The sequence below is a fragment of the Pseudorca crassidens genome, chromosome 6, assembly GCF_039906515.1.
Source record: "Pseudorca crassidens isolate mPseCra1 chromosome 6, mPseCra1.hap1, whole genome shotgun sequence".
Lineage (NCBI taxonomy): Eukaryota > Metazoa > Chordata > Mammalia > Artiodactyla > Delphinidae > Pseudorca > Pseudorca crassidens.
Genome location: NC_090301.1, coordinates 43,351,574 through 43,377,389, shown reverse-complemented (window position 1 = coordinate 43,377,389; position 25,816 = coordinate 43,351,574). Strand labels below are relative to the sequence as shown.

Sequence of the window (25,816 nt, the reverse complement as noted above, 5' to 3'; positions counted from 1 at the left end):
GCCTGGCTCCCCCGCCTCACACGTCAGTTTGACTCCTCCCCCCAGTCCCCCGCCACTCTTCCGCACCACTCTCCGCGCACCGGGCGCCGAGAGAAATTTGACTGCTCCAGTCACCAATCAGAAGCGAGGTCGGTGATCTGAGCTAATCGGAGCAGGCGAAGGGGGCAGGCCGCCGGCGTCCTCCCGCCCCTAGGAGGGTGAGCGCCGAATGTCTCGGGCCCGCCCCTGCGCCTCAGCCTCAGTGCGGAGTCCTCCGCGGTGTGAGAAGTAGCCGCGGGCAGCCTCAGAAGCAGCAGCAGCAGCAGTAGCGGCGGCGGCGGCGCCTGTGAGAGCCGCAGCCGGGACCACACCCACCTCACTGTCCCTGCCCTCTTTTGCCCTCTGGCCGCCCCGCCGAAGACCAAGTTCCCGGAGGAAAGCGGCCGCCCACGTCTGGAGCATCCTCCCCTGTTGAGCGGGCACTGACGGACCCGGCGGCATGATGCGGCTGCGAGGCTCGGCGATGCTGCGGGACCTGCTCCTTCGCCCGCCCGCCGACGCCTGCGCGGTTCTGAGGCGGGCGCAGCCCCTCGCCACCCTGTGCCGGCGCCCCCGTGGCGGGGGACAAGCTGGCCAGGCGGCCGCCGCGCGGCTCTACCCATGGTGGGGCGGGGGCGGCCGGCCGGCGGGACCCCTCGTGAGGGGCCTGTCCAGCTCCCCCTCAGAGATCCTGCAGGAGCTGGGCAAGGGGGGCACGCCGCAGCAGCAGCAGCCGCAGCAGCAGCCGCCGCCGCCTCCGCAGCAGCCGCAGCCCGGGGCGTCGCCGCCCGCGGCCCCGCCGGCGTCCGGCCCCAAGGACGGCTCGGGGGAGACAGACGGGATCGGCAACAGCGAGGGCAAGGAGCTGGTGGTTTCAGGCGAAAAGTGAGTGTCTCCGCGAGGCGCAGGAGGCCTTGTCCCGCGTGGGGCCCGGGCCCGGGAGGGGCCTGCGGTGGGGAGGGATGGGAGCGGAGGTTCGAGAAGGAGAAAGAAAGAGATGCCGGGCGGCCTGCGCAGTCTGCGCCATGTGATTAGGCCCGGCCCCGCCCGCGCCTTCCCCGCCTGAGCCCCTCGCTCGGCCCTCACTTCCCTTCCCCGCCGCCGGGTGGAGCAGCCAAGGGGCCGGAGGGGCCAGCCTGCCACCCCCCTACCCCCCACCACGCTGGAGCTGTGGCAGCCCGGCCCACGCCGCGTGCTCAGCGCCCCGGCTCCGGGCTGCAGTGCCTGGCCGCCCGCCCAGCTCTTGGTGGGTGGTGCCCCACGAACATCACCGAGTGACATTTAGGAGTCGGGCGATGGGCAAAGCGTGTGCCTTCCTGACTCGCTGCTTTTCTAGGCTCGAGTTTCCTCTCTGCCTGCCCTCCTTCGATCTCTGCCACCGTCTCTTTGGAAGCCTAACGTAGCAGAGTATTCTGAATATTTCTGGAGTGGCTTCTTCAGGCGTGTGTAGAGCCATCTGGGGCACCGGAAATAACGTTTCCGAAAGGAGATTAGGAGGAAAAGGGTCATGTGGCCAAGAAGACAGGGCACGCAGTACAGACCACCTGTTGGCACTGAGGACCAGCTTTGGCCTGTCTGACATCTTCCACAAGATGGGCGAATTTTTGAAAATACAACTCAAAATAGCCAAGATGAAATGTGACGGGTAAAACACTAACTCAGAAAAAACCCGAGTTAAGTAGCGTTTGTGGATTAAATAAATTGTGATAGGGTGTTAACTCATCTATTCCGCACAGCAGTTGAGTTTTAAAACAAAATTGGTTTTTCCTACGCAGTATGAGAGGATATTTGTCTTGAGTTAATATAAATGGACGCAAAGTTTTTCTCACTGTAGGTAAAAATTTACCTGCCTGCTTTCTTTATATCCTGCTATTTTTCTGACTTTGCACTGACGTTATGTGACCTGTTTTGCTTCCCTTCTACTTACATTGCTTTTTCCAGCACCATAGTATCATAAGTCAAACTGAAAGTGTGATTCTTATACTTTCAGTCTCAGACCTGGCTTAATGTTTCCTGTAATTGAAATTGGCACCTTCCTAAAACGTTCCAAGTTAAAGTTGTTTTCCCAGACTGAAAAATGTTATTTAAAAAAAAAATCACTTGGTGATGAGCAAAATTTGTGATATCCTGTGATAATGGTTTTATGCCACAAAGTAGCCTATGACTGTGGCAGGTCATTTAACATCTTCAGTTGGATGACTCAAATGTGTTCACATTCGAAAAAGCTAGACTTTTGTCAAATTTCTACCTCTTTAATGTTCTTGAGAGACTAGAATGTGTATGCTTTTTTTTATACATCTTTATTGGAGTATGATTGCTTTACAATGGTGTGTTAGTTTCTGCTTTATAACAAAGTGAATCAATTATACATATACATATGTTCCCATATCTCTTCCCTCGTGCGTCTCCCTCCCTCCCACCCTCCCTATTCCACCCCTCTAGGTGGTCACAAAGCACCGATCTGATCTCCCTGTGTGCTAAGCTGATCTCCCTGTGCTATGCGGCTGCTTTCCACTAGCTATCTATTTTACGTTTGGTAGTGTATATATGTCCATGCCACTCTCTCACTTTGTCACAGTTTACCCTTCCCCCTCCCCATATCCTCAAGTCCATTCTCTAGTAGGTCTGTGTCTTTATTCCCGTCTTGCCCCTAGGTTCTTCGAATGTGTATGCTTAATTTCATTTGGTACTCACTTACCTTACTTTTAACATCATCTGAATTACCAGGCATGTAACAAGTTTAAGTACAGGTGCCCAGAATTGAAAAATGAGGTTACTAGCATTTAGAAGTTGTCCTTAAAGGTTATATGATGGGAACAGCCTTTTATTGAAAAGATACCTTGCATTCTGTCTCTTCAGTGGCTCTTGTAGCCCTCTTTTTTCCCCTTCTGTCAGATAGAAAATTGAGCTGCTTTTGTGATTTACATGTTTCCCAGAAGCTTCTAGCTCCATTGCTGTCAAAATAAGAAATCATTTCTTAGCAATAACTTTGAAACACTGTTTTGTCTAATACTTATTGACAACTCTACATAAAAAATGTCCCATCCTGTCCCTCCCAGCCCCCCCAATAAAACCTGTTTAGTGAGGGAATCCTTCAAGAATATTTGCTCAATCCCACTACTGGTCATATACCCTGAGAAAACTATAATTCAAAAAGAGTCATGTATCACAATGTTCATTGCAGCTCTATTTACAATAGCCAGGACATGGAAGCAACCTAAGTGTCCATAGACAGATGAATGGATAAAGAAGATGTGGCACATATATAGAATGGAATATTACTCAGCCATAAAAAGAAACGAAATTGAGTTATTTGTAGTGAGGTGGATGGACGTAGAGTCTGTCATGCAGAGTGAAGTAAGTCAGAAAGAGAAAAACAAATACCGTAAGCTAACACATATATATTGAATCTAAAAAAAGAAAGGTTCTGAAGAATCTAGGGCCAGGACAGGAATAAAGATGCAGACATAGAGAATGGACCTGAGGACACTGGGAGGGAGAAGGGTAAGCTGGGACAAAGTGAGAGATAGCATGGACATATATACACTACCAAATGTAAAATAGCTAGCTAGTGGGAAGCAGCTGCATAGTACAGGGAGATCAGCTCGGTGCTCTGTGACCACCTAGAGGGGTGGGATAGGGAGGGTGGGATAGGGAGGGTGGGAGGGAGACGCAAGAGGGAGGAGATATGGGGATATATGTATAGCTGATTCACTTTGTTATAAAGCAGAAACTAACACCATTGTAAAGCAGTTATACTCCAATAAAGATGTTTAAAAAAACCAAAAACCAAAAAACCCTCAGTATATTAAAATTAATAAAAGTATTAAATATAATTATATTAAATATATAAAATAAACGTTAAAAAAATTTTTTTAAAAAGCGAATATTTGCTCAGATGCCCTGGGAGTTTGAATGGCCAATAACAAAACCTTGTTTACCTTAGTTCAAAGGAGTCTGTTTTTGCCACCAAAGTTTGGAGCAATAGCTAGATGGGTTTAGGAGCAATCTAGGTATATGAAAAACCTGAGAGCTTTCAATCAAGGATTTCAGGAGTGAACCCCAGCTATCTCCAAATTACATTATAAAATTAAGAGCACTGGCCTCAAGATTGTGAAAAAAATTTTTAATCTGATTAAAGGTTTATTTCCTGAATGATCTTGTTTTTAAGTGTAGCTTTCTTCCCTTGACTTCATCCATTTTGACTTTATGTGGTAAACATTTCTTTTATTCTGGGAGGTAAGGTTCCAGCTGATCCTGTTATCCTTTCTTATGCTCAGCTTCCAAAGCATAGGTCATCCCTGAATCATCAAGCCACCTGGAATGCCAGCACTCAGGTTTCTGCCAGGTTCTATAGATGATTATTAAAAGAAATAGCCACGTGAAAATTAAATGAGTTAACATTTTGTAAAAGGCTTATTGGGACAATATTTGGCATTTGTTAAATACTCTATAATTTCTCATTTTAAAAAATTGCTTCATTTTTTGTAAAACCTTACAAGGACATTAGCCTTTGAATTTTAGGCTCAAATGAGAAATTTCTTTTTTTTTTTTGGTTTCCAGAAAAAATTTCTCTTGAGAGATCGTTGTACTTCTGTGAAAATGTGATACGCACTGTTTACTTTTTTGCCCTGCTTACCAGTAAGCTCAGAGTGAATTTAATACTTAACCATACCAATTTTATTAGTTCATGTGGCTGGGATATTTGCTTTTCCTCCTTCCCTTGGTCTTACTTTATATTTTACTAACCATACCATATTATATTCTGGAAGGAGGTACGATGTAAGTGAGTTATCTTCTTATCTTTTTCCATAGTCAGACTCTTTGAACCACCGTCATCCTAGCCATCTCCTTCAACCAACTTCAATTCTGGTTTAGGTCACTGGTTAAGGTTAAGATTTTACTACTGTCCTAAATATCTTACAGAAAAATATAATGTTCATTGCTCAGTTTTCCCTGCAGTGCTCTTACTTAATTTTGTTATTATTATTCCATCATTTAGGAAACCACTTTGCATGGCTCTCTTCATTTTTTATTTTATTTTATTTTCCTCACAGATTTTATTTTATTAGTAGTATTTTTTTGGAATATAATTGCTTCACAATGTTGTGTTCGTTTTCTCTGTACGATGAAGTGAATCAGCTATACGTATGCCTGTATCACCTCCCAGCCCAGCCCCCACATCTCACCCATCTAGGTCGTCACAGACTGCTGAGCTGAGCTTCCTGTGCTTTATAGCATCTCTTCATTTTTTAAATTGTTCTCTCTTGTTCTGTGGCTCTTTTTGGATTTGCTCACTGGGTAAACCCTGAGGCTGAGAGGCCTTTGCTTCTTTCCCACTTGTCTACCTTCTCCATGGCATATCCTCTAATCTTTGTGTAGATAATAGTTCATCTTTCATCCAAGCTTTGTTCTCATATTTATCTCCACATATCTGATGACTTCAGATTTAAAATCTGTACCCCCATATCCATTCTTTTGTCTCATTTCAATCTATTTTGCATGTTGTTTCAAGATTAATTATAGAGTTTTAATTTCAAAATACTACTTCCAGAAAACCAGTATGGACTGGGATGAGCATTATATCAACAAGTGCTATGTAGCATTTGAGATTCTTGATTAACCTTTATTTTAGGCCAATTATTGCCCAACATGAACGTTTTTATCACACTGTCTCTTCTCTCTCAAGAATGCCACACTTCATTTCTGTAAAACCCAGAAGTGTATATTCTGTCTTAGTGAAGGATCTCTGGGAAGCGTTGGCAGGTGGGGAAGAGGGCACGTATTTTTAAGTTACTTTTTGTTTGGGCATTTTATTTTTTAATTAGAAAGGGAAAGAGAAAGAAGGACCATGCTGAGAAAGTATCAGCATGTGTATGCTCTTTAGAAAATAGGTAATTCGTACAGGATACAATATTGAAAGTATTTCATTAAAATAAGATCATTTTCCCCCTGTCAGATTGGCAGATGTTAAATTAAGTGATGCCAAGGGTATAAGAAATAGGAACTCTTAAGTTGCTGATGGAAGTATAAATTCACCTGTTTTGGAAGGCAGTTTGGTAGTATCTGTTAAAAACTGCCTACCCATGATGCAGTAATTGTATGTTTGCTCATCTATATAGTTACAAATATATTAAAAGAGAAGGTGCAAACAAAAATGATTTCCGCTAGCTTCAGATAATATGATTTTATTTTGGTAGTTCATATTCTTTTTTTTTTTAACATCTTTGTTGGAGTATAATTGCTTTACAATGGTGTGTTAGTTTCTGCTTTATAACAAAGTGAATCAGTTATACATATACATATGTTCCCATACCTCTTCCTTGCGTCTCCCTCCCACCCTCCCTATCCCATCCCTCTAGGTGGTCACAATCAATGGAAATCAAGGGGGAAAGAATCGTTACCCCACATGCTGTGCAAATTGAATTTCAAAGATTAAGTACTTAAGTATTTCAGCAACATTGAATTAGGTCTATTGTATAGAATAGTACTGATAACGAGGTTGAAGCAGTATTTGGGAAATATAGATAATATATTTTGGAATAGAAAGAACCTGTGTTGAAATAGGGGACAAATTCTGTTATGATCCTTTAATAATGCATTTGCTTTTAATTTGTAAAAGTGAACATGTTTACAATTCACTTAAACTAAAATCAAGATTGAAAATACATTTAATTTTGGGTGTGGGGCTTCTCAGTGAACCCGTCAGTCATCTTATTTGCGATTTCCTCAAAATTAAAATTCTATTCTAGATTACAGTTATCAGTGAGTTTGAGTTTTGTTTGAATGGCCAGCCATAACATACATCATAAAATTTTTTGCTGCCTAATGTTTATTTTAAACCACATGTATCTATTTAGCTATTGATAATATCTGGACATAATCTGTAATAAACTGCAAGCTCTTAATTAATACTTAGATGTAATTCACTGAAGGAGCATGAACGAGATCCTGAAGTTTAGTCTACTTGAGTTTCAGCTTCTTGTTTCTAGGCTTTACTTTTTTTTTTTTTTTTTTTTTTTTTTTTTTTGCGGTACACGGGCCTCTCACTGTTGTGGCCTCTCCTGTTGCGGAGCACAGGCTCCGGACGCGCAGGCTCAGCGGCCATGGCTCACGGGCCTAGCCGCTCCACGGCATGTGGGATCTTCCCGGACCGGGGCACGAACCCATGTCCCCTGCATCGGCAGGCGGACTCTCAACCACTGCGCCACCAGGGAAGCCCCCTTTTACTACTTTTTGTAAGCAACTGGAGATCAAACCGCATAGAAAATTTTGTATTATAACTTCTGACTTAACATTATATTCTCCTATATCCCTAAAAAGTTATCTGTATTCATTTTATATTACTGAATAAGAAATTCTCATGTGGATGTACCATAACTGACTTAACCATTCCACTTATGTGGACCACAAATTTTTCCCCACTTTTCTCTAATAAGTATAATACTGTGCCAAAAATATTAGTGAATAAATCTTTCTACACCTCAGTTTGTTTTGTTAGCCTAGATTCCTAAAAAGGTACAAATATTTTCTCTGTCATCAGAGAAAATACATCTGTTAAATTTAAAATTTGTAAATCTCTACCTTACTGTCCTAGTCTGCTATCCTAATAGCCTGTTTTTAGTATGTATAACGGTAAGCATCCTCACATTGAAAAAAGTTATGAAAAAGTTTATGAATGGATTTATACAGCTATTTATCAGCATTATCTAGTTGTATTCTCTTTTATCCTCAAACATCAAACTTTTTAATTTCTAAACTGTTTTTGGCGTAAGTCTCCTTAGAAAATGTTGCCTATTTTTCTGCCATATTAAAATTTATATTATAAAATATAGAGTTTAACATTTCTTGTTCAACTTAGGTTTACTGTAAGGGGGTGTTACTGTACTGTGCTAAAATACAGTTATGTTCTAAGACAAGTATTGGCAAACTTCTTCTCTGAAGGGTCAAATAGTACATATTTTGGGCTTCACAAGCTATCTGGTCTGTTAAAATTATTCAGATTAGCTGTTGTAGTGAAGAAGCCATAGACAATAGGTAAATGAGTAGGCATGGCTGTCTTGCAATAGAACTTGATTTACAAAAACCTGTGGCCATTGCGGTAGTTTGCTATTAGTGGCCCCTGCACTAAAATGTATTTATTTGTGTAAGGTTTTCTCTCATACTCTGATTGGTTCTGTTTTGAATGGTTTGTTCTTTTGTGGATTTTTGTATCTTGTATCAGTTGCTACATTTTGTTTTTGGCCTCCATGTCCCCACTTTAGCTATTTTCCCTCACTTTCACCTTCTGTATCTAATTCTCCTTAGCTTTAAAAAAAATTTGAGGTAAAATTAATGTAACATAAAATTTACCCTTTTGACCATTTTTAAGTGTACAGTTCAGTGGTATTAAGTACTACCATTACTTTTTAAAAGAACCCAGATAATTAAGCTTTATATGTAAAATATGTATCTATAGATCCTTTATGTCTACATAGGTCCTGAGTGAGTAAAGTTTATGATCTTTAGTATAGGAGTTTAGGAGGACATCTATTTTGAGCAGCTCAAAAACTGAGAGTTAGAGTTGGAAGTGACTTTAAAGACATCTAGTTCCACCTCATTTTACATATTTTATAAACTGGCTACAGGTATTAAATGACCTAACCAAGTTCGTACAATATTAGGACTTACTGTGTTTTTTCTTCCAATATTAGGAGAATAATAAAGTACTTTATTGAATTGATTACTTTTTTAGGTTCAGTATTCGAGAGACCTTAAAAACCCATCTCCACAGCTGAAGGTTTTTTCTCTTCTGTTATACTCCCTACAGGTTGTTATTCATCTCTGCTTGAATACTTCTTGACAAGAGAATTTAGTCCCTTTGAAGGCAGCCCATTCCATTTTCAGAGTTGTTTTGTTTTTCCTTATGTGTAGCTGGTCTGCCTTTTGTTAACTTCTACCTATATATTTTAGTTATTTTGAAGAAGTCATCTCTAGTGTGATATCAAAGTGATTGCAGTAACAGAATTCACACATCTGTATTTTTACAACTAGAATGATTTGTTAACGGATACTTGACAGAAGGAATACAAGGTTGGAAGGACTAACAGAATTGGACCTTAGGGACTTGATCTGCCCAGGTCCTCATTCTCCCATCGGAGTCAGGCAGACTGTCCCCCTGGGTTAGACTTCTAAAGCTCTACACATGGACAGATTGCCATCAGCTGATGTGGACAGCCTGGCCACTTCCTTACGTAAAGCTGGCTTTTGTGCTTCTTACTTTGACTTGCTCTTGAATAAATTTAAATAAAGTCCAGCCAAAACAGCAGCCCTAATTTAATATAATCTCATCCTTGCTTTGTACAAGGTACAGTTTCAACAAGGCAGAATAACAATTTAGTCATCTAACATAAGTAATTCCCCTATTAGCATTTTGGTTAGAAATTCTTCAATATGTAAGGAGTCTCATCTTTCATTATTCTGAATAAACTCCAGGTATTCCTCCTAAAATGGAGTGTAACAACTCAGCACAGCCAGTGTGGCATAGCAGGAGGAATCTGGGATTAGGAACCAAGTACTGGCTTTCTAGGACTAAATCTGGTCCAGTCACTTAAGAGTTGTGTGACATTGGACATACATATTGCTTGACTTTGAGACTCTGTCCTTATCTGTAAATAGGGGACAGTTTACCCACTTTGCTTTATCACATGAAGTTATAAGATGAAACAACAGAAAGTCCTTTTTTAACAATAAAACTTTAAAAGATGTAAGATTTTGTTTTTAAATTCCCCAATAATTAGCCTTGGGACAAAATGATTTAGAGATTGAGCAGAATTTATCACTTTGTCAGATTTACAATGGTATATGGTCAGCCACTATCAATTCAGCTTTCAACCTCACAGGTTTAATCTGCTAATTTACTGGTGTTGATGGACACTTTCTATCAGTCAGATCACTCTGAAAATCAAAATGATAAACTGATTTAGAAACAACTCCAGATATTTTTTAAAGATCATTGTTTTAAAATGAAGACATAAGTAAAAACACCAAAGCATTCTTTTTTATTCTATCAGTGAGCATCATTTTTTTTAAACCTAGTTGAAAGTTTTTGATTATCTAATAGGTTTACCACACTACACTGTATTACGCATTTGAGTTATATGGGGTTGACCAAAAAAACAGACATTGCTCCAGCTTTTATAGTTTGGAAAGGTCAAGTAATATGAAACGTTATTTAACAATAAGAGAATATAGTTAGTTTCCATTTCTTTTCTTCTTCTCATTTTGCAGTTCATTTTCCTCCTTTCATTTGATAGTACAGTTTTTTATGTAGAAAATTTTGATAGAATAGATAGTACCAAGCCAAATTATAAACTGAATATCAGACTGAGGAGTTTTAATTGTCCTTTGGTATTGGGAAACTGGTTGATCAGTAATCAAAGACAGTGTCTCTTTTCATGTTTGCAGAAATTGCCCCTGAATTTAAACTCCATGTGTAAATTTTTGGTAGTCTCTTCATTTATTGGTTGATTTATATAGATCTCTCTCAACCCTGAAAATTAGGTATTTTAACAGCTCATGGGTGGAAACAGGCACCTTAATTCACATATACTGTGCTCTAACTGTTCGCTGTTCTTTGTGAATACCCAGTGAATGGTTACCTTCATTGCTGTGGTCATTCTGTTTCCTTGGCCAGAAACCTCTTCTGTTGCCATATTTCCAGCTTCTACCCATCTTTCAAGTCTAGCTCTAATTCTACCTCTCCTAAAACTTTACCTTATTAGTCCACAGTGAGGTAATTTTCCAGTGATTGGATCCCATTGTTTCTTTCTTGTAATTCCTCATGATGTATGTCTTCTATTTCCCTTTTAGACTGTAAGTAATGACTACTATAATGCTGTACATGTTATAGATGCCAGTTAAATACATGGGATTTTTTTTTAAATTTTTTAAAGAAATCATTTCTGTGTTGTAGGCAGGTATTTTGTGAGGGTAAAGTAGGAGAAGGAATGGGTAAAAGAAGGAACAAAATGGCAGTGAAAAGATCTTAAAGGCAGAAATTAGAAAGAAAATGAGGGAGAATAAAAGGGAAGGAATAAAAAGGTATGAAACAAGGACTTTACTTTGGATTTAACTATCCCATCTTAGTTGCTGAGTGTCATAACCATTCATGTTTTTCCTTAAGGAATCTAAGGGCTTATCAACAATTGTTGATATTACAATTTGAAAGCCTGTTATAGTCTATTTTTTTTGTCATTAAAACTTAAATACTTCTCAAGAATATCCTAGTTACTATATAGTCTGAAAACTATAATTTTTAGCTTTTGAGTTTTAAGAGCAAAATGTATTATCATGAAGCGTTGCCACAAAACCATATTAAATTTGGGGAAGGAAAAGGGGGTAATACCAAGAAAGGTCTTTGGAATAACTTCTGTGTGTTGTTTGGGGAGAATCTGTGCATTTGTTCACCAGACTGTTGAAGTGAACTCATTCTCAAATACGAGTCTGAGCTTTTAAATGCTGAGATTGGTAGTACTTTTTTTAAAAAAATCAATTTTGAACATTTATTTTGCGAGCATATTTTTTAGGGACGACTTAAATCTCTCTCCTATGGATAAAAATTAGTCTCTTCTCCAAAAGCAAGTAAATATTTACCTTTTTTTGCTAGCTGTGGAAGTAAACATGGTCATTTTAATTTTTTTGCCCTATGTACCATAAGCTAAAGAAGTGTATATTTTATGTTACTTACATAGCTTTTAGGCAAAACAAATAGCATTTACTGTGATAAATACATAGAAAGCTTATTCTGCAGTTTAAAGTGATAAACTACCACTATCTGAAGTTTATTTGACAAACCACTTTCTGTAAATAATTGGTATGTTATTTTCCACTGATTGTTTTTGACAGCTGGCTCAATTTTTCTTTAAATGTATTATATTAAGTCATCAGTATTGTTGAATCCTGTTTAATGGTTTTAGATCAGGCTAAAACCTAGAAAAATTGTACCTTATAAAAGTAATAACTAGCTAGTACGTTTGAGAGCCAGTAAAACTGTAGTGGTATATAGTTTGGACTCTGGATTCAGAGAAACAGAGGTTCTAACTATATCTCTACCACTTTGCAGTCTTGGGAAGTTTGTTGACCTGTCTGAGCCTCTGTGAAATGGGGATAGAGTTAGTCATTTTTTTTTAACAAATAATGAATAAATTGAGCTTCTACTGTGTGCCAGGAACCATACTATATTTTGGATAATGGTACCTTCTGTTATGACATCATTGGAGGGATTAAATTAGAACGAATGTAAAACAGCAGAGTACTTAACAAAAGTGATCAATAAATTTTAACTCTTATTATTAAAATATCCCAAATCCATTTTTAAAAGTTCTTTAAGAGCCAGAATTGCTTCAGGGAATATTTATATATCTGGGATATATCATTAAATTACAATAATCCTATGTGTTAGTTTTTTTTTAAACATTGGTATGAAATTCCTATACTTTAGGGTTGACTTTAAGAACTAAAAGTTGGTATAACAGCTTTGAAAACAAGTATAAATGATATTAATGCCAACATTAATGTGTCTTTTCGGAGAAATTTTATATGTCCATATGTAAATGTACATGCTCTGTGAAACAACACTGTATTCTATTGTCTTTTAAGTTAGAAATATATGGACCACTCTCTAATTTTCTCTCTTTCTTGAAATACAGGTAAAGTCTTTCCAGATATTTTATATATAACACATTCTATACATATACACACACATATATATTTCTACCTTTGATTTTAATAAATAGTGATGGATGGAGAGGGGATTGGTCTGCCCTAGATCTAAAATTCTCATAACATCACTATAATACTTATGGCAGTCATAGATGTTCAGAATATTGAAATGTATTCATTTCAGTTTCAGAGCCCCCAGAAAGAAGACGTTAAATAGGTTCATTATAGTTTGTTTACCTGAAAGCTTTTCAACGGATAGGAAAAATTTTTTCTTGATTAAAAGTTTGGTTAATCATAGCACTTTATACTAGATTTTAATGTATTTTTATGGTAAAATTTTTATTCTAACAGTCTTTGTGATTTGTGGCATTTGGTCTGTACATGTAAAAGCCTAGGTCACTTTAGACATAGTAACTACAACTACCAACGATTGAGTACTTACTCTCTGCCAGGCAGTGCTCTAAAGATATTGAATGTATTAAGTCAACTGATTCTCACAAGAACCCTGTGAGGCAGGCCCTATTATCTCCCTTTCTCAGATGAGGAAATTGATTAACAGAAAGGTTAATTAATTTATCCAGGGTGACTCAGCTAGTAAGTATTGTAGCCAGGATTCAAGGACTTACGCACTAGTCTTCACTGTCCAGTACTTAATTGTTCTCTCCCCCAGATTTACAATCAGGTTAACTTTGAACAATATATATGTATAGTCATCATATTAAAAAACAATAACAACAAGAGAACAAAGTATTGACTCTTACCTGAGCATTGGCTAGGCTCCATAATTAATATTGGGTGATTGTATTAGGCTGTACAGGAAGGTATTACCATAACAGATGGCTAGGCATTAGCACCACTAGAAATAGTGCTCAAGATTTTAAAACTTGGGATTAAAGGATATCTGTATTAATTAATGAATCATTTTTTAAACTTGTTTTTCAGTGCGGTTTCAGTAATACTGTTTGATTTTGGTAAATCAGCATTTATTATGATATTAGGTCTTGATGAATAGATCAACTCAACTGTAGTTTGGTTCAGTGATTATTTTTAAATGGATATAGCTAAAATCCACTTGAATGTTCATATAAGGGTTAATTTTGTCTTCTTTTTTCCCCCTTTAGTAAAATAAAGCAGGGTCTGTTACCTAGCTTGGAAGATTTGCTATTCTATACAATCGCAGAAGGACAAGAGAAAATACCTGTTCATAAATTTATTACAGTAAGTTTTTATATTTTTCTATCTTCACTTTTTAAAAATCAGTAATACTGAATAATATGGTAATATTGAAATGTAGTTTTAAAGGTCATCTGACGTGTAGATTCTGACTGACACTGTTTCTCTTATTTTCAAATTTTCATCATGCTCATTTTAAGGTAATCAATGAAAGAAAATGAAAGAAACAATGAGAAACTTGTCCAGAAAGTGGGTAATAGTGACACTAAAATGCCATATACATATTCAGGTCTTGTGTAGAAGTTTTTATATACAGGAGTTAAAAACTTGTAGTTGGAATAAGCATATACCTTATTTGCACTATATATTTACAAACTCTTATTTTTTTAAAAACAGGCACTCAAATCTACAGGATTGCGAACGTCTGATCCCAGGTTGAAAGAGTGTATGGATATGTTAAGATTAACTCTTCAAACAACATCAGATGGTGTCATGCTAGACAAAGATCTTTTTAAAAAGTAAAAATTTCTGCCAAACCTTTAATGGTCACTTGCTATGCTATATGGTGATTTTTCTTTTAAAACGAAATTGCATCTTTGAAGACCAGTGCTTCCTGTGTAACTGAAAAAAAGGGGGGAGGGGACTTATAAACATAAATTGTTTGGAACAACTTGGTGCACATTAAAGTTCTATAATACATTGGGGCTAAGAATATACTTTGAAACTGTTCTGAGGAAGCGTAGCCATGGATGTTTCCAATTTATAGTACCTGGAGATTGCATTCGGTTTGAATAGAGCACACTCTTTGTCCTGTCATGGTTTAAATTGATCTCTTAATTCATCTGCATATCTTGCAGCCTTTCTCAGCATGGTCTCAGTTCTTTCCTACAAGGTGTTTTAGATGACACCGTAAAATGAGACGGCTTCAGGCAGCCTATATTCGTTAGTTTTATATGTCTCTGTTGTCTGCTTCTCTCCTCTCTTCAGACGTATTACTACATAGGCTTTTGGCTGTTTTTGTTTTCTTCATAATGTTTAAAAACTTAATGCTAACTTTGGACATGAATGCCTTCATTTGGTTGAATGAGAATATTTATTTTGACTTTCTTATATTTGCATATCTTTATTATTTATCTTCATTAATGTGTTCCTACTAGTCTGATTGCTTAATGATTTAATAGACAGCAAGTTTATCATGGATCCCAAGGAGGTAAATGGTATTTTACAACTAAAATTAAATGAAAACTTGTATAAAACTGTAAACACTACTGTAAGGTATTGGCTTTTTCCAGACCATAGGCTTAGGTTGGAATAGATCCAACGAATTCCAGCATCTACCTTGAAAGTTTATTTGTATGTATGCATTTTTATTATTTTTTTTCTTTTATTGTCTTTTGGGGGCTAGATGATTTGTTCTAGATGTCTCCTGGGAATATCCTGGAATATTAAGTCATTTGAAGGTATAAGTATTTAACTGAGATCCTCCCAAGTATCTTGGCATACTGTGAAGCACTGCTGACAATTTTAGATCTCTGTCTTTTCACCACAAGGTTCTTGATTCTGTGAACTCAGCCAACCTTATTAAGTGTAGATTTTAGTTCCATGTTGGAATTGGTGTTAGGAATTTTGAATCTTCAGAACCTGTTTCTTTGTGAAGGGAAGGAAATCACTTCTAGTTAGCTGTGCCTTTGCAGTAAAGATTATTTTATTTTTAGTGTTCATGAACTCTCTGTGCAAAGTATCTTGATTGTGGGGTGCCTTCTGGGGGGTTATTTTGGTATAACTGAGAATGAAGTTGTCAGAGAGTTGGTAGGTAGGTCTGTTGATAATGGGTATAAGGAATTGCTTTGGAATTCCTAAGTGAAAGCAGTATTTTATATCTTTTTAGTACTGGTTAAATTTCTTTTGTGCTTCATAAACATATTGCTCTGTTTAAATATGAAATTGAAAGTAATTTAAATACACTGAGTATGAAGCCAGGAAACAATCATAAAATTTTCTACCCATAAGTATATTAAAAACTAACAATTAGCATTATTTTAAATACTAATCCAATTTTTTTAAAAAATTGATGATTGTAATATAGGCAGTTCCCAACTTGACAAATGCTTAGTGGTGGTATATGTGAACAAGCAATGGAAAAGTTTACATCTATAGGCATATGATTTCTCTTTTCATCCCTAGAATGAGGTGATTCAAAACCTCTGACTATTGGGCTTCCCTGGTGGTTCAGTGGTTGAGAGTCCGCCTGCCAATGCAGGGGACACGGGTTCGTGCCCCGGTCCGGGAAGATCCCACATGCCGCGGAGCGGCTGGGCCCGTGAACCATGGCCACTGAGCCTGCGTGTCCAGAGCCTGTGCTCCGCAACGGGAGAGGCCACAACACTGAGAGGCCCGCGTACCGCCAAAACAAAACAAACAAAACACCTCTGACTATTAACCTTTTCAGGTCACCTGGAATGGTGATTGCTTCAGAGAAGTTTTTTCTCTGTTTTCAAAATGAGAAGTTTTCTGGTTAGTGTTGCCAGAAATAATCTCACCTCCATGCAGGTGGGTACAATGGAATTCATCTTCCCAAAGAAGTAATTTATAAAGGAAAGTGGAAAGGTTTGGTTGAAGTCAACGTGTTGATATTTTACCTAAAATACATTGTTGCTTAATATATTTAGCCTTTGAGGGTAATCTGAGAAACATCTAATATGTAGAATTTTTTCTGAATGGGAAGATGAATTCTATGCATATTTTTTGGAGCATGGTCTATTTGAAAGTTGGAGACTGCCTGTACCTATCTAGATAATCAATTGTTTTTAATGCTAATAATCTCCATAGAAGTAGAAAATTTGTATTGAAAAGGAATGCCTTATTTATTCATGCATTTTTAGCCATATAAATATTAGAAGTATTTTTATGTGTGATCATAATTTTTTTATCTTTTTTGTTTTGGAGGAAATGAATGGTAGTCTTTGTATTTGCTTTTTCTTAAAAAATTCTTATCCACTATGTTATTTTACTAATGAAAAATTATATGTGAGATATTTTGTAAAACATTGATGTGCATTACAGTTGCTAACCCTAAACATTTAAGTAAAGAAGGAAAGAAAAATTATTATTACCAGTTTACAGATGAGAAAACTGAACAAAGCATGAGAAAGATGTGACTGTTGAAAAGCATAAGCACTTCCTCCTCAGGTCACTTTATATCCCTTCTGATTTTCTACTTAGATTCATGACATCTATATTAAAATAACTCCCAAGAAAAACATTACAGTTTGTTCATCAGCGTGCAGCTAGACACTCTTTTGAATGGTATTGCCTTGGTTGGCCATAGTAATTCACCAGTGAAGGCTGTTCGCACAGCTTTATGAGCACCTTCTGATAGAGCAAAAAAAAAAAAATCCCAGTTTCACTGACTGTACAATATTGTTAATGATAAAGCCTCCTTTTAAAAGTGCTGTTTAATTTTGAGTAGTTAAATAGTTAGTAGTAAGGTTAATAATTTATGTTTGGCAGTCCTCATATTTTCTCATGTAATACTTCTTGAAAAAGGGGCCATGTAGATTTGATTTGATACAGATATAGTGATTTAAGGTCAGGAATTGTCCTAACTTCTTTCTGCTGAGAAATGTGTCTTTTGTTATATATTGCTTGCAACTCACGTGCAAGTTGAATTGCTGTTTGGAGCATATTAAATATTAAGTCAATGGCAAAAAGTATTTATTAGATTAACATTGAAACTATGTCAAAATTTATCAGTTTATTGAAGTAAATATTTGTTATCTCTTGGATGTCAATTATTTCTACATCTGTAGATTAATAATGGAAATTAGGACTGTAACTTTTTCATGTTGTAACTGAAGCACATCTTTATCACTGAAAATAACCTATTTTATTTTAAATCAGTGTTTAATTTTATGTTGACCAAGTGAGTATATATTCTGGATTTTTATTAATAGTTAAAGTGTGATAGCTGGCTTTTAATTCTAATTTGATGTTTTATTAAGAACAACTTGAATTAAGATACTGAGATATAAAAATTTATCATTTACCATGGATTGAAAAAGAAATACCGAGAGTGTCTACTTCTCCGACTCTCCATTTATAATTAGTGCATGTTATTTACTTGCAAGTTAAACACAGATTTTTCTTATCTGTAAAGTGGGGAAATCATCTTCTCAGAGTGTTCATGTTTTGAGGGTTAAGCAGGATAAGTAGTACTTGAAACTTAGTACTTTTTAGTCTGTTATGGGCTTAGTCTTAAGTTGATATTATGGCTTGATGCTCAGGTCTGCAAATGTCTTCCTTTATCAATTAACTATTCTATTACTAAGTTTCTGAGACTCTCTTAAGAAGGTGAATTTAGAGTATATGGCTGGCTGTTACCTATTTTTAAACTCTTTAAGGTTACATTAATAAGTTGATTTTCTAGCTTGAATCCTTTTTAAAACAAAGTAGAATATTGGTTCAAATCATTAGATTTCATGCTCTCCTATCCAGATGGTTTATCATCTCTTTTAAATAATTTTTAACAGTGAAACAATTTTATTCTACAATATATATACACATCTTACAGTGAATAGAATAATGTAATTTAACATTTTTGGTGATTCAAATAATATAAAATTATTATACTACTGTATATAATTTTTAAAGTTATACATTATTTTTATAAGCATTTTAATAAGTATTTCACATAAGAGACAAATCTGACTAAACGAAGTTGGTATTATTTCCATTTTTTTTAGCTTAGAAATGCAAATTTTTCAAAATGTAATTTAGGAAAAATATATTAAAATACAAAATGTTTATTTTTTTGTGAAATACTAGTAATACGTAGAAATTAAAGGATATGTGTCTGAGGTTATTTCATGGAAGAATAAACAGGATCTCAGCTATATATTAAAGTCTGATTTTTGTTAACCAAATGTCTTGCTGAATGCTTATCAACTCTGGTAGGCTGAAAAGCTTGTTTTTAGATGGTCTTGGTACTTAATCTGGTGGAATGCTCTGCTGTTTTAATCTTTGACACAATTTTTAGGCTAATTTATTTCTTTAATTTGTTCAACAGCTTACAAGCAGCTACATGAAAGGCTGCTTGAAGGAAAGAAAATAATGTAGAAAGAGTATAATTTATAGAATTTAGTTTGTTGTTTAAAATGTTGAATTTCTTTATTGTTTGAATATTCTCCTGATTAATATTGTTATTATTAGCAAGTACTAATATTTGAAAGGTACCCAGTCTATTAATTTTTTTCTCATATTCCACAGATGTGTTCAAAGCAACATTGTTTTGTTGACACAAGCCTTTAGAAGAAAGTTTGTCATTCCTGACTTTATGTCTTTTACTTCACACATTGATGAGTTATATGAGAGTGCTAAAAAGCAGTCTGGAGGAAAGGTAACGTTTTTCCTAAGCCTATCACTTAATAAATTCAACTAAACTTGAGGTAGAGAGTAAAATTGTGTAGTTTGTGTTTTGCTGATTAAGAAATTTAAGTGAAGCCACTGGAGTAAGTGCTTTTAAAATATTTCAAATAGTTAACTTAATTGTTATTTTGGCTAAAAAGAAATCTAAGCTTAAGAGTTCTTTTTGATTTTCAAATGATTGAGATGGCTTTTAAATTTTTAATTAATTAAAAAGTAGCTTACTGGGAATTTCTGCAGGTATGATATCCTTGAACATTAAATAAAATGTTCCCAGTTTTTAAAATCCTCTACATAATACAAGCGCTATTTTATTTATTCTCCATACTGAAAGTTTTTAGGTAATGAAACCCTATTAGCATGACCCTGATTAAAGAAGTTCTCTGTTTCCCTTAAAAAAAAAATCAAATCCTAGTTCTTTTAGACTGTGCTTTTTTAGGAAGACAGAATGCATTGGAAAACATAGTAGGTGATGGAGACTGAGAGAAGTCACTTAGATTTCACTTGTAATCCTCAAATCTGTTGTGCCCTTAGTTTTTATGAATATTGTTATAAAAGATAGACTACAAAGCCACTGAGTATTATAAAATAACTGTTCATTGGTAGAAGCTAAATTGAGATCAGTTTTTTGGTAGAAGAAAATACTATTTGCCTATATTATATCTGTTAATTTCTTTCCATTGTTTTGGATAGGTTGCAGATTATATTCCTCAGTTAGCCAAGTTCAGTCCTGATTTGTGGGGTGTGTCCGTTTGTACAGTAGATGGACAGAGGTAAGTTTATTTCAGATCCATCAAAACCAACTCTAAGCCTTAAATTTTGCATAACAGTGAACATGAGGTAGAGAGGAGCCTCTTCTGTAATAGTAATTAGCCCCCTGACCTGACATAAATTCAAGAAGGTAAAGAAGTTTAGATTTTAGTTTAAGTTAGAAAACTCAACTGAAACAATACCTTATACTAAATTTTATGAGGCATTTCATCTATCTTATCCACAGTTGTAGTCTTGTTACTTGAATGCTTATTGTTCAAGGAACTGCAGTTACACATTTACTTAGGAAAAGTAGATTTGGCAGAACATGAAATTATTCACTAATGAACTGACCGCTAATAAAATTAGTTCACCTTTCTTGGCTTAACATGGGTTACCTATCCTGTCATTATCTTTGTTCCTCTTGCTGCTTATATGATTAGCATGGTAGTTAAGGCAATATAATGTAATAAAGTCTCTTACCCATCAGTCATTTTCAAAAGACACAGGATTTCATGAAGTCTACGAAGGTGATCTTTGGGATGTACTCACACTCCGGGCATAACCACTGACATTTGATGATCCAGTAGAATTATAAAAAGGATAACAATATGAGGGCACTTCAAAGAGAATGATTTGATTTAAAAAGTCAATTTAAAAAAAAGTAAATTAAGAGAGGCCCTTGGAAAAATAGAGTTCTGAAATATTTTTTTAAGCATGACCTTTTTTATTATGCTATGAGTCAGACATAAGATTTCTTATCGTGTTGTAATTTGGTTTTATCAGTCAGAAAAATTATGCCAAAAAAAGAAAAATCAATATTTTTTTACTCATTGGAAGACTTTAGCTCAGAGGTATAATCTTTCTGGTTTTTTCTTTGCTTTTACTAAGGTAGTTATTTTTTTTTCATTAAAATATAACTTGGGCTTCCCTGGTGGTGCAGTGGTTGAGAGTCCGCCTGCCGATGCAGGGGACACGGGTTCGTGCCCCGGTCCGGGAAGATCCCACATGCCACGGAGCAGCTGGGCCCGTGAGCCATGGCCTCTGGGCCTGCGCGTCCGGAGCCTGTGCTCCACAATGGGAGAGGCCACAGCAGTGAGAGGCCCGCGTACCGCAAAAAAAAAAATTAAAAAAAAAAAAAAAAAAAAAAATATATATAACTTAAATAAAATGAGATATACAACTCCGAGGTGTATATAGCTTGATGAATTTATATCAGAGATGTAATTTTATCCTAAATTTTGTTAAAACTACAAGTCATTTAGCCATATAATTTTAGATTTTATTTTTTAAGATAATGTCCCAGTTAAAGCTTTTCCACCCATTTATTAAAACTTGTATCTCTTAAGTGCCTCCATTGTAAGTGATCCTTTTATTTTTTACTACTTATCTTCCTCAAATATTTACAGTTAAAAAAAACATGTGGTTTGGCTCATTCATTCTTATAATAAGGAATCTGAGGTTCAGAGTTTGTATAAAACTGGCAGAGGTGAAACTAGCACCTTGGTCTCTTAAATTCCAGTCCATTGTTCTCTCCATTATGACAGGCTTTTATCCTTATCTGGGCCTGTGAAATGTACTAAACACTTGTGTGTTGAATTAAATATCAGGTGCTATGAACAGACACAAATGCATGAGAAGACATGGCTTATCCTTACGGAGCAAATTCCAGTAGGGAGTGGTATTCCTATTTTTTTGTATTTGGAGGAAATGGTTTATCATGTAGTGGAAATTTTTATATTTGGAAGAAATTATTATCACCTAATTATTGCACATGTGTTTTTTCTTCTTAAACATACTTTGTGTGTAGAGATGATTCTTTTAGTTCAGTTTTCTTATCTAGAGATAAGAAACTTGACTTTGGGCTAGAACATAGGTATTTTTAAATCCAAAGGTAGTAAGACAGGCTTTTGTCACGTTTCAGAATGATTGCCAAATTGAAGTTATGGTCTGAATTAGAAGTTATTCATAAATTTGACAGGAAAAATATTATATATTATATATATATATACACATATTTATTTATATTCCATCATATACTTAGAAGTAAGGTGTCTTTCTGATGTCTCCATTAAAGCCCCTGTTTGCCCAGGGGTAGTTATTATAGTGCCCAGTTTCACTGTGAATAAATTTCACTTGAATAAATGAGTGCCTGTAATGTGTTGGAACATTGTTTGGGGCACCTGGGATACTTCAGCAAATAAAACAAAGATCACTGCCCTTGTTAAGCTTACATTATAATGGGGCCAGTCACAGTTTTTTCACTTTCAAACCTATTCTCTATTTCATTTTCATCTTAGTTTGCTCTGTTGTTTATCTACATGGTGATTATGATTGCCGTTAGTGCCAGCTCTATCAGGTTTATAAAACTGGATGCTGTTTCTTTTAATGGGGCTGAAATTGTCAATAGATATGGTTCACAAGATGAGGCATTTATAGACAGGGTCTCAGTTTATTGAATAAACTGAGCTTCATTTAAAAACTAACCACAGTTTAGCCATTATTAAAGCTATGAGTAAAAAAAATTGTGACTAATTTCTAAAAGGGCTAGTTCATTTTATATGATTGAATACAGATAGGAGTAAGGAGGGCCATACCCTGTTGCCCTCAGAGGCAATTTTTTCTTTCTCTTTTTTTTTTTTTTTTTTTTGCGGTACGCGGGCCTCTCACTCTTGTGGCCTCTCCCGTTGCGGAGCATAGGCTCTGGACACGCAGATTCAGCGGCCATGGCTCACGGGCCCAGCCGCTCTGCGGCATGTGGGATCTTCCCGGACAGGGGCACGAACCCGTGTACCCTGAATCAGCAGGCGGACTCTCAACCACTGTGTCACAAGGGAAGCCCCGGAGGCAATTTTTTGCATTACTTGTTATCTAATTTTGAACCAGTCTATTACCTGAGTACTTGAAAGCTTTTGCCTTTTTATTGCAGTATCCCTGTTAAAATAAACATAATTATTCTTCAATATCCAAGTAAACTTGCTGTTGAATTATGGGAAAACTGTTATAAATTAGAATTAACATGTAAATAACAGCTCCAGTTATTGTTACATTTTTTCACAGTTGATCTTAATTATTTTTTAAATCTACTTTTAAATAGGCATTCTATTGGGGATACCAAAGTTCCATTTTGCCTTCAATCCTGTGTAAAACCTTTGAAATATGCCATTGCTGTTAATGATCTTGGAACAGAATATGTGCATCGATATGTTGGGAAAGAGCCAAGTGGATTAAGGTTCAACAAACTGTTCTTAAATGAAGATGGTAAGAATTATATAAAAGTTACTTGGAAGAAGAAATACCTCATTTTCCTGTGTAAATCTAACTAGTTTTTTTTCCGAAGAAAAAGAAAATTAAAAGCATTGATACTTTTTCATTTGTCATGGAATTTCTCTGAAACCCATAGAGATAGTTAACCTACTTTAAAAAACAGGTTTTTTAGGCATCTCATACCACTGGAAAGTGGGCTAGAGAAGAGACAGAGGCAGGAAGTAAGATTTTCACTTTATAACCACCTATAGGGGAATATCTTATAAAGTCTCACAGGGTCCAGAATTTGCTTTAAGATAATTCAGTGGAGTGTAGCTGGGAGTGATGCATGTGATTATTACTGTATGTTGGTAATCATTGAAGCTAAATGATGGGTACATGCATGCTTATATTCTTTTCTTTCTACTTTTGTATATTGTATATATTTGAAAACTTCCCATAATAAAAAGCTTTAATGGTGGCCCTAGTTGAGGTGATGTTTTGTTTTTTCTCCATAACATTTAGTATTTGAAAGAAATATCTTGTGTTAAATAGTTGGATAACTAACAAGTCTTATTGCTTTACAGGAATCCAAAAGAAAAGGGGAGGACAAAGGTAGTTAGTACTTTTGATCTGATAGAGGTGTTAAATCTAAACACCAACCTATAGATTGGTTTCTGTTTTTTAATCTTTCAGGCATATGCTAGGTTCCTCATTGTGTGACAAGTTAAAATAGAATTGAAGAAAACAAGAGTGAAGGAATTACAGTAATGGTTGTGAGAAATATACTTTTGTATTTTTTCTTTCTGCTGGATGAAAAATAAAAAATACGCCTTATACTCAGTATTGTTTTATGAGTTTTTAAAATGAAGTTACAAGACTGATACTTTCTTATGCTTCTCTTTGTATTTGTTTTGAGGGCAGTTGAATTTTCTTACTTATTTTACCATAATCTTTCTATCCTGATGCTACATTTGATTTTATGGAGATTACTGTAAACTAGCAACTTCAATAAGGACATATGCAAAAGTACCTTATTTATTAAATTCACTGACATCTAGATTTAATATGGAAAGAATATTTTTGTTCTCACAAGATTAAACATTTTACAAGAAAAATTACTATTTTCCCCAAAATACAAACTTGGATAAACTAGGTGGTTCTGGTGAATTGAGTGGTAAGAAATAAAATAGGCTTGAGGTAAATGACTTTAACATTGTAAGTAATACATTTTTTTGCCATATACATTTTATTGACACTAAGTCTATAAGAAAAAAAATCACAATAAGAACTCAGGAATTTAGCACTGTTTTGTAATAACTGAATATAAAGTTTAACAAGAGGTTTTGCCTTGATATTCTTTGACTTTTTCCAAGCCTGAGCCAATACCAGGAATCTGGGAAATAATGGGAAAATGAAGGCGTCACTATACCATACCACTCCTTCTTGAGTTCTGCATAGGTTCTGTGCTCTAGAGTCTTGGTTTTAGATTAGCCCCAGCAAGAAAAGAGTTTGTGGGTCTTTTTTATATTGAAAATTTCAAGGGTAATTTATGGTGAAACTACACTCTGTGTATGTATGTGCATGTGTGTCTATCTAGCGTTATAAAATTAAAAGAAACAAATGTATTAATATTATCCTAGCTTTGTAAGATTATGATGATAAATTAACATTAATCTGAATATAATGAATAGATAAAGAAATTATAGTAGTTACTCTTTTACTATCAGCCTCAGTCATGAACCACATCTTTGTAAGGTTCATATACTTAGTTTGAAAAGCTTTTTCTGGTATAACATGGAAGAATTTTTTGCTTGTTTTATTCCCTTAGAATAAATATTTGTTAAAATTAATCAATTTTTTGCATTCTAGTTAAAAACATGCCCCAAAATTTCAGATGTCCATTTTGTCATTTTACTAAGCTAATATATGTCATTACTTCAGATAGTAGCCTTTATTAATTAGCTTGTGTTATTTCTGTTATCATAATTCTTTTTAAATTAAAAATTCTAAACTGAACCCTTCAGTTCTTTCCTTCCGACTATGGCAGAGCAGAGTGGAAAAGGAGATTTCCACTTTTAGACTGAGGTTTTATAATGCAGTAAAGCTGGTGTTTTAATCTCTGGTGTATTTCCAAGTGTTCAGATGTCTGGCTTTTAAGCCAAAGTCAGAGTGAGCAGTGCTTACATCTGAAAATTGCTCTGTCATGCCATGAAATGCTTTAGTGTTCTTGGAAGATCTTCTTAAATGTAGCGTATGTAGTATTTGCTGAATATTTATGATTTACAAAATAGTAAATGCCCACGTTTATGTGGTACCATTTGGAATACACACATTAGCTACCTCCTAGGGCCCTAGAGTCTAAACCTGATAACGTCCAAAAAAAAAAATGAAAGGACAGATACATGAATATACACAAATACGAGTATAAACTAATTTAGCACAGCCTGATTTCCATTTTTTTTTTTTTTTTGCGGTGCGCGGGCCTCTCACTGTTGTGGCCTCT

General features: G+C 36.0%; 1 protein-coding gene across 3 annotated transcripts in view; it reads left to right on the top strand.

Annotated features, from left to right (window-relative positions):
- The first annotated feature begins 230 nt into the window (after window positions 1-230).
- Window positions 231-25,816, top strand: part of GLS (glutaminase) — a 79,688-nt gene continuing 54,102 nt past the window's right edge. For 2 of the 3 annotated variants that reach the window (XM_067741176.1, XM_067741179.1), the window contains exons 1-6: window positions 231-903; window positions 13,842-13,938; window positions 14,290-14,411; window positions 19,159-19,288; window positions 20,008-20,087; window positions 23,162-23,325. In XM_067741176.1, the coding sequence (XP_067597277.1) occupies window positions 479-903; window positions 13,842-13,938; window positions 14,290-14,411; window positions 19,159-19,288; window positions 20,008-20,087; window positions 23,162-23,325 (1,018 nt within the window). In that variant the 5' untranslated portion in view covers window positions 231-478. The remainder of the gene's footprint in view (window positions 904-13,841; window positions 13,939-14,289; window positions 14,412-19,158; window positions 19,289-20,007; window positions 20,088-23,161; window positions 23,326-25,816) is intronic. The other variant, XM_067741177.1, reaches the window with a different exon arrangement.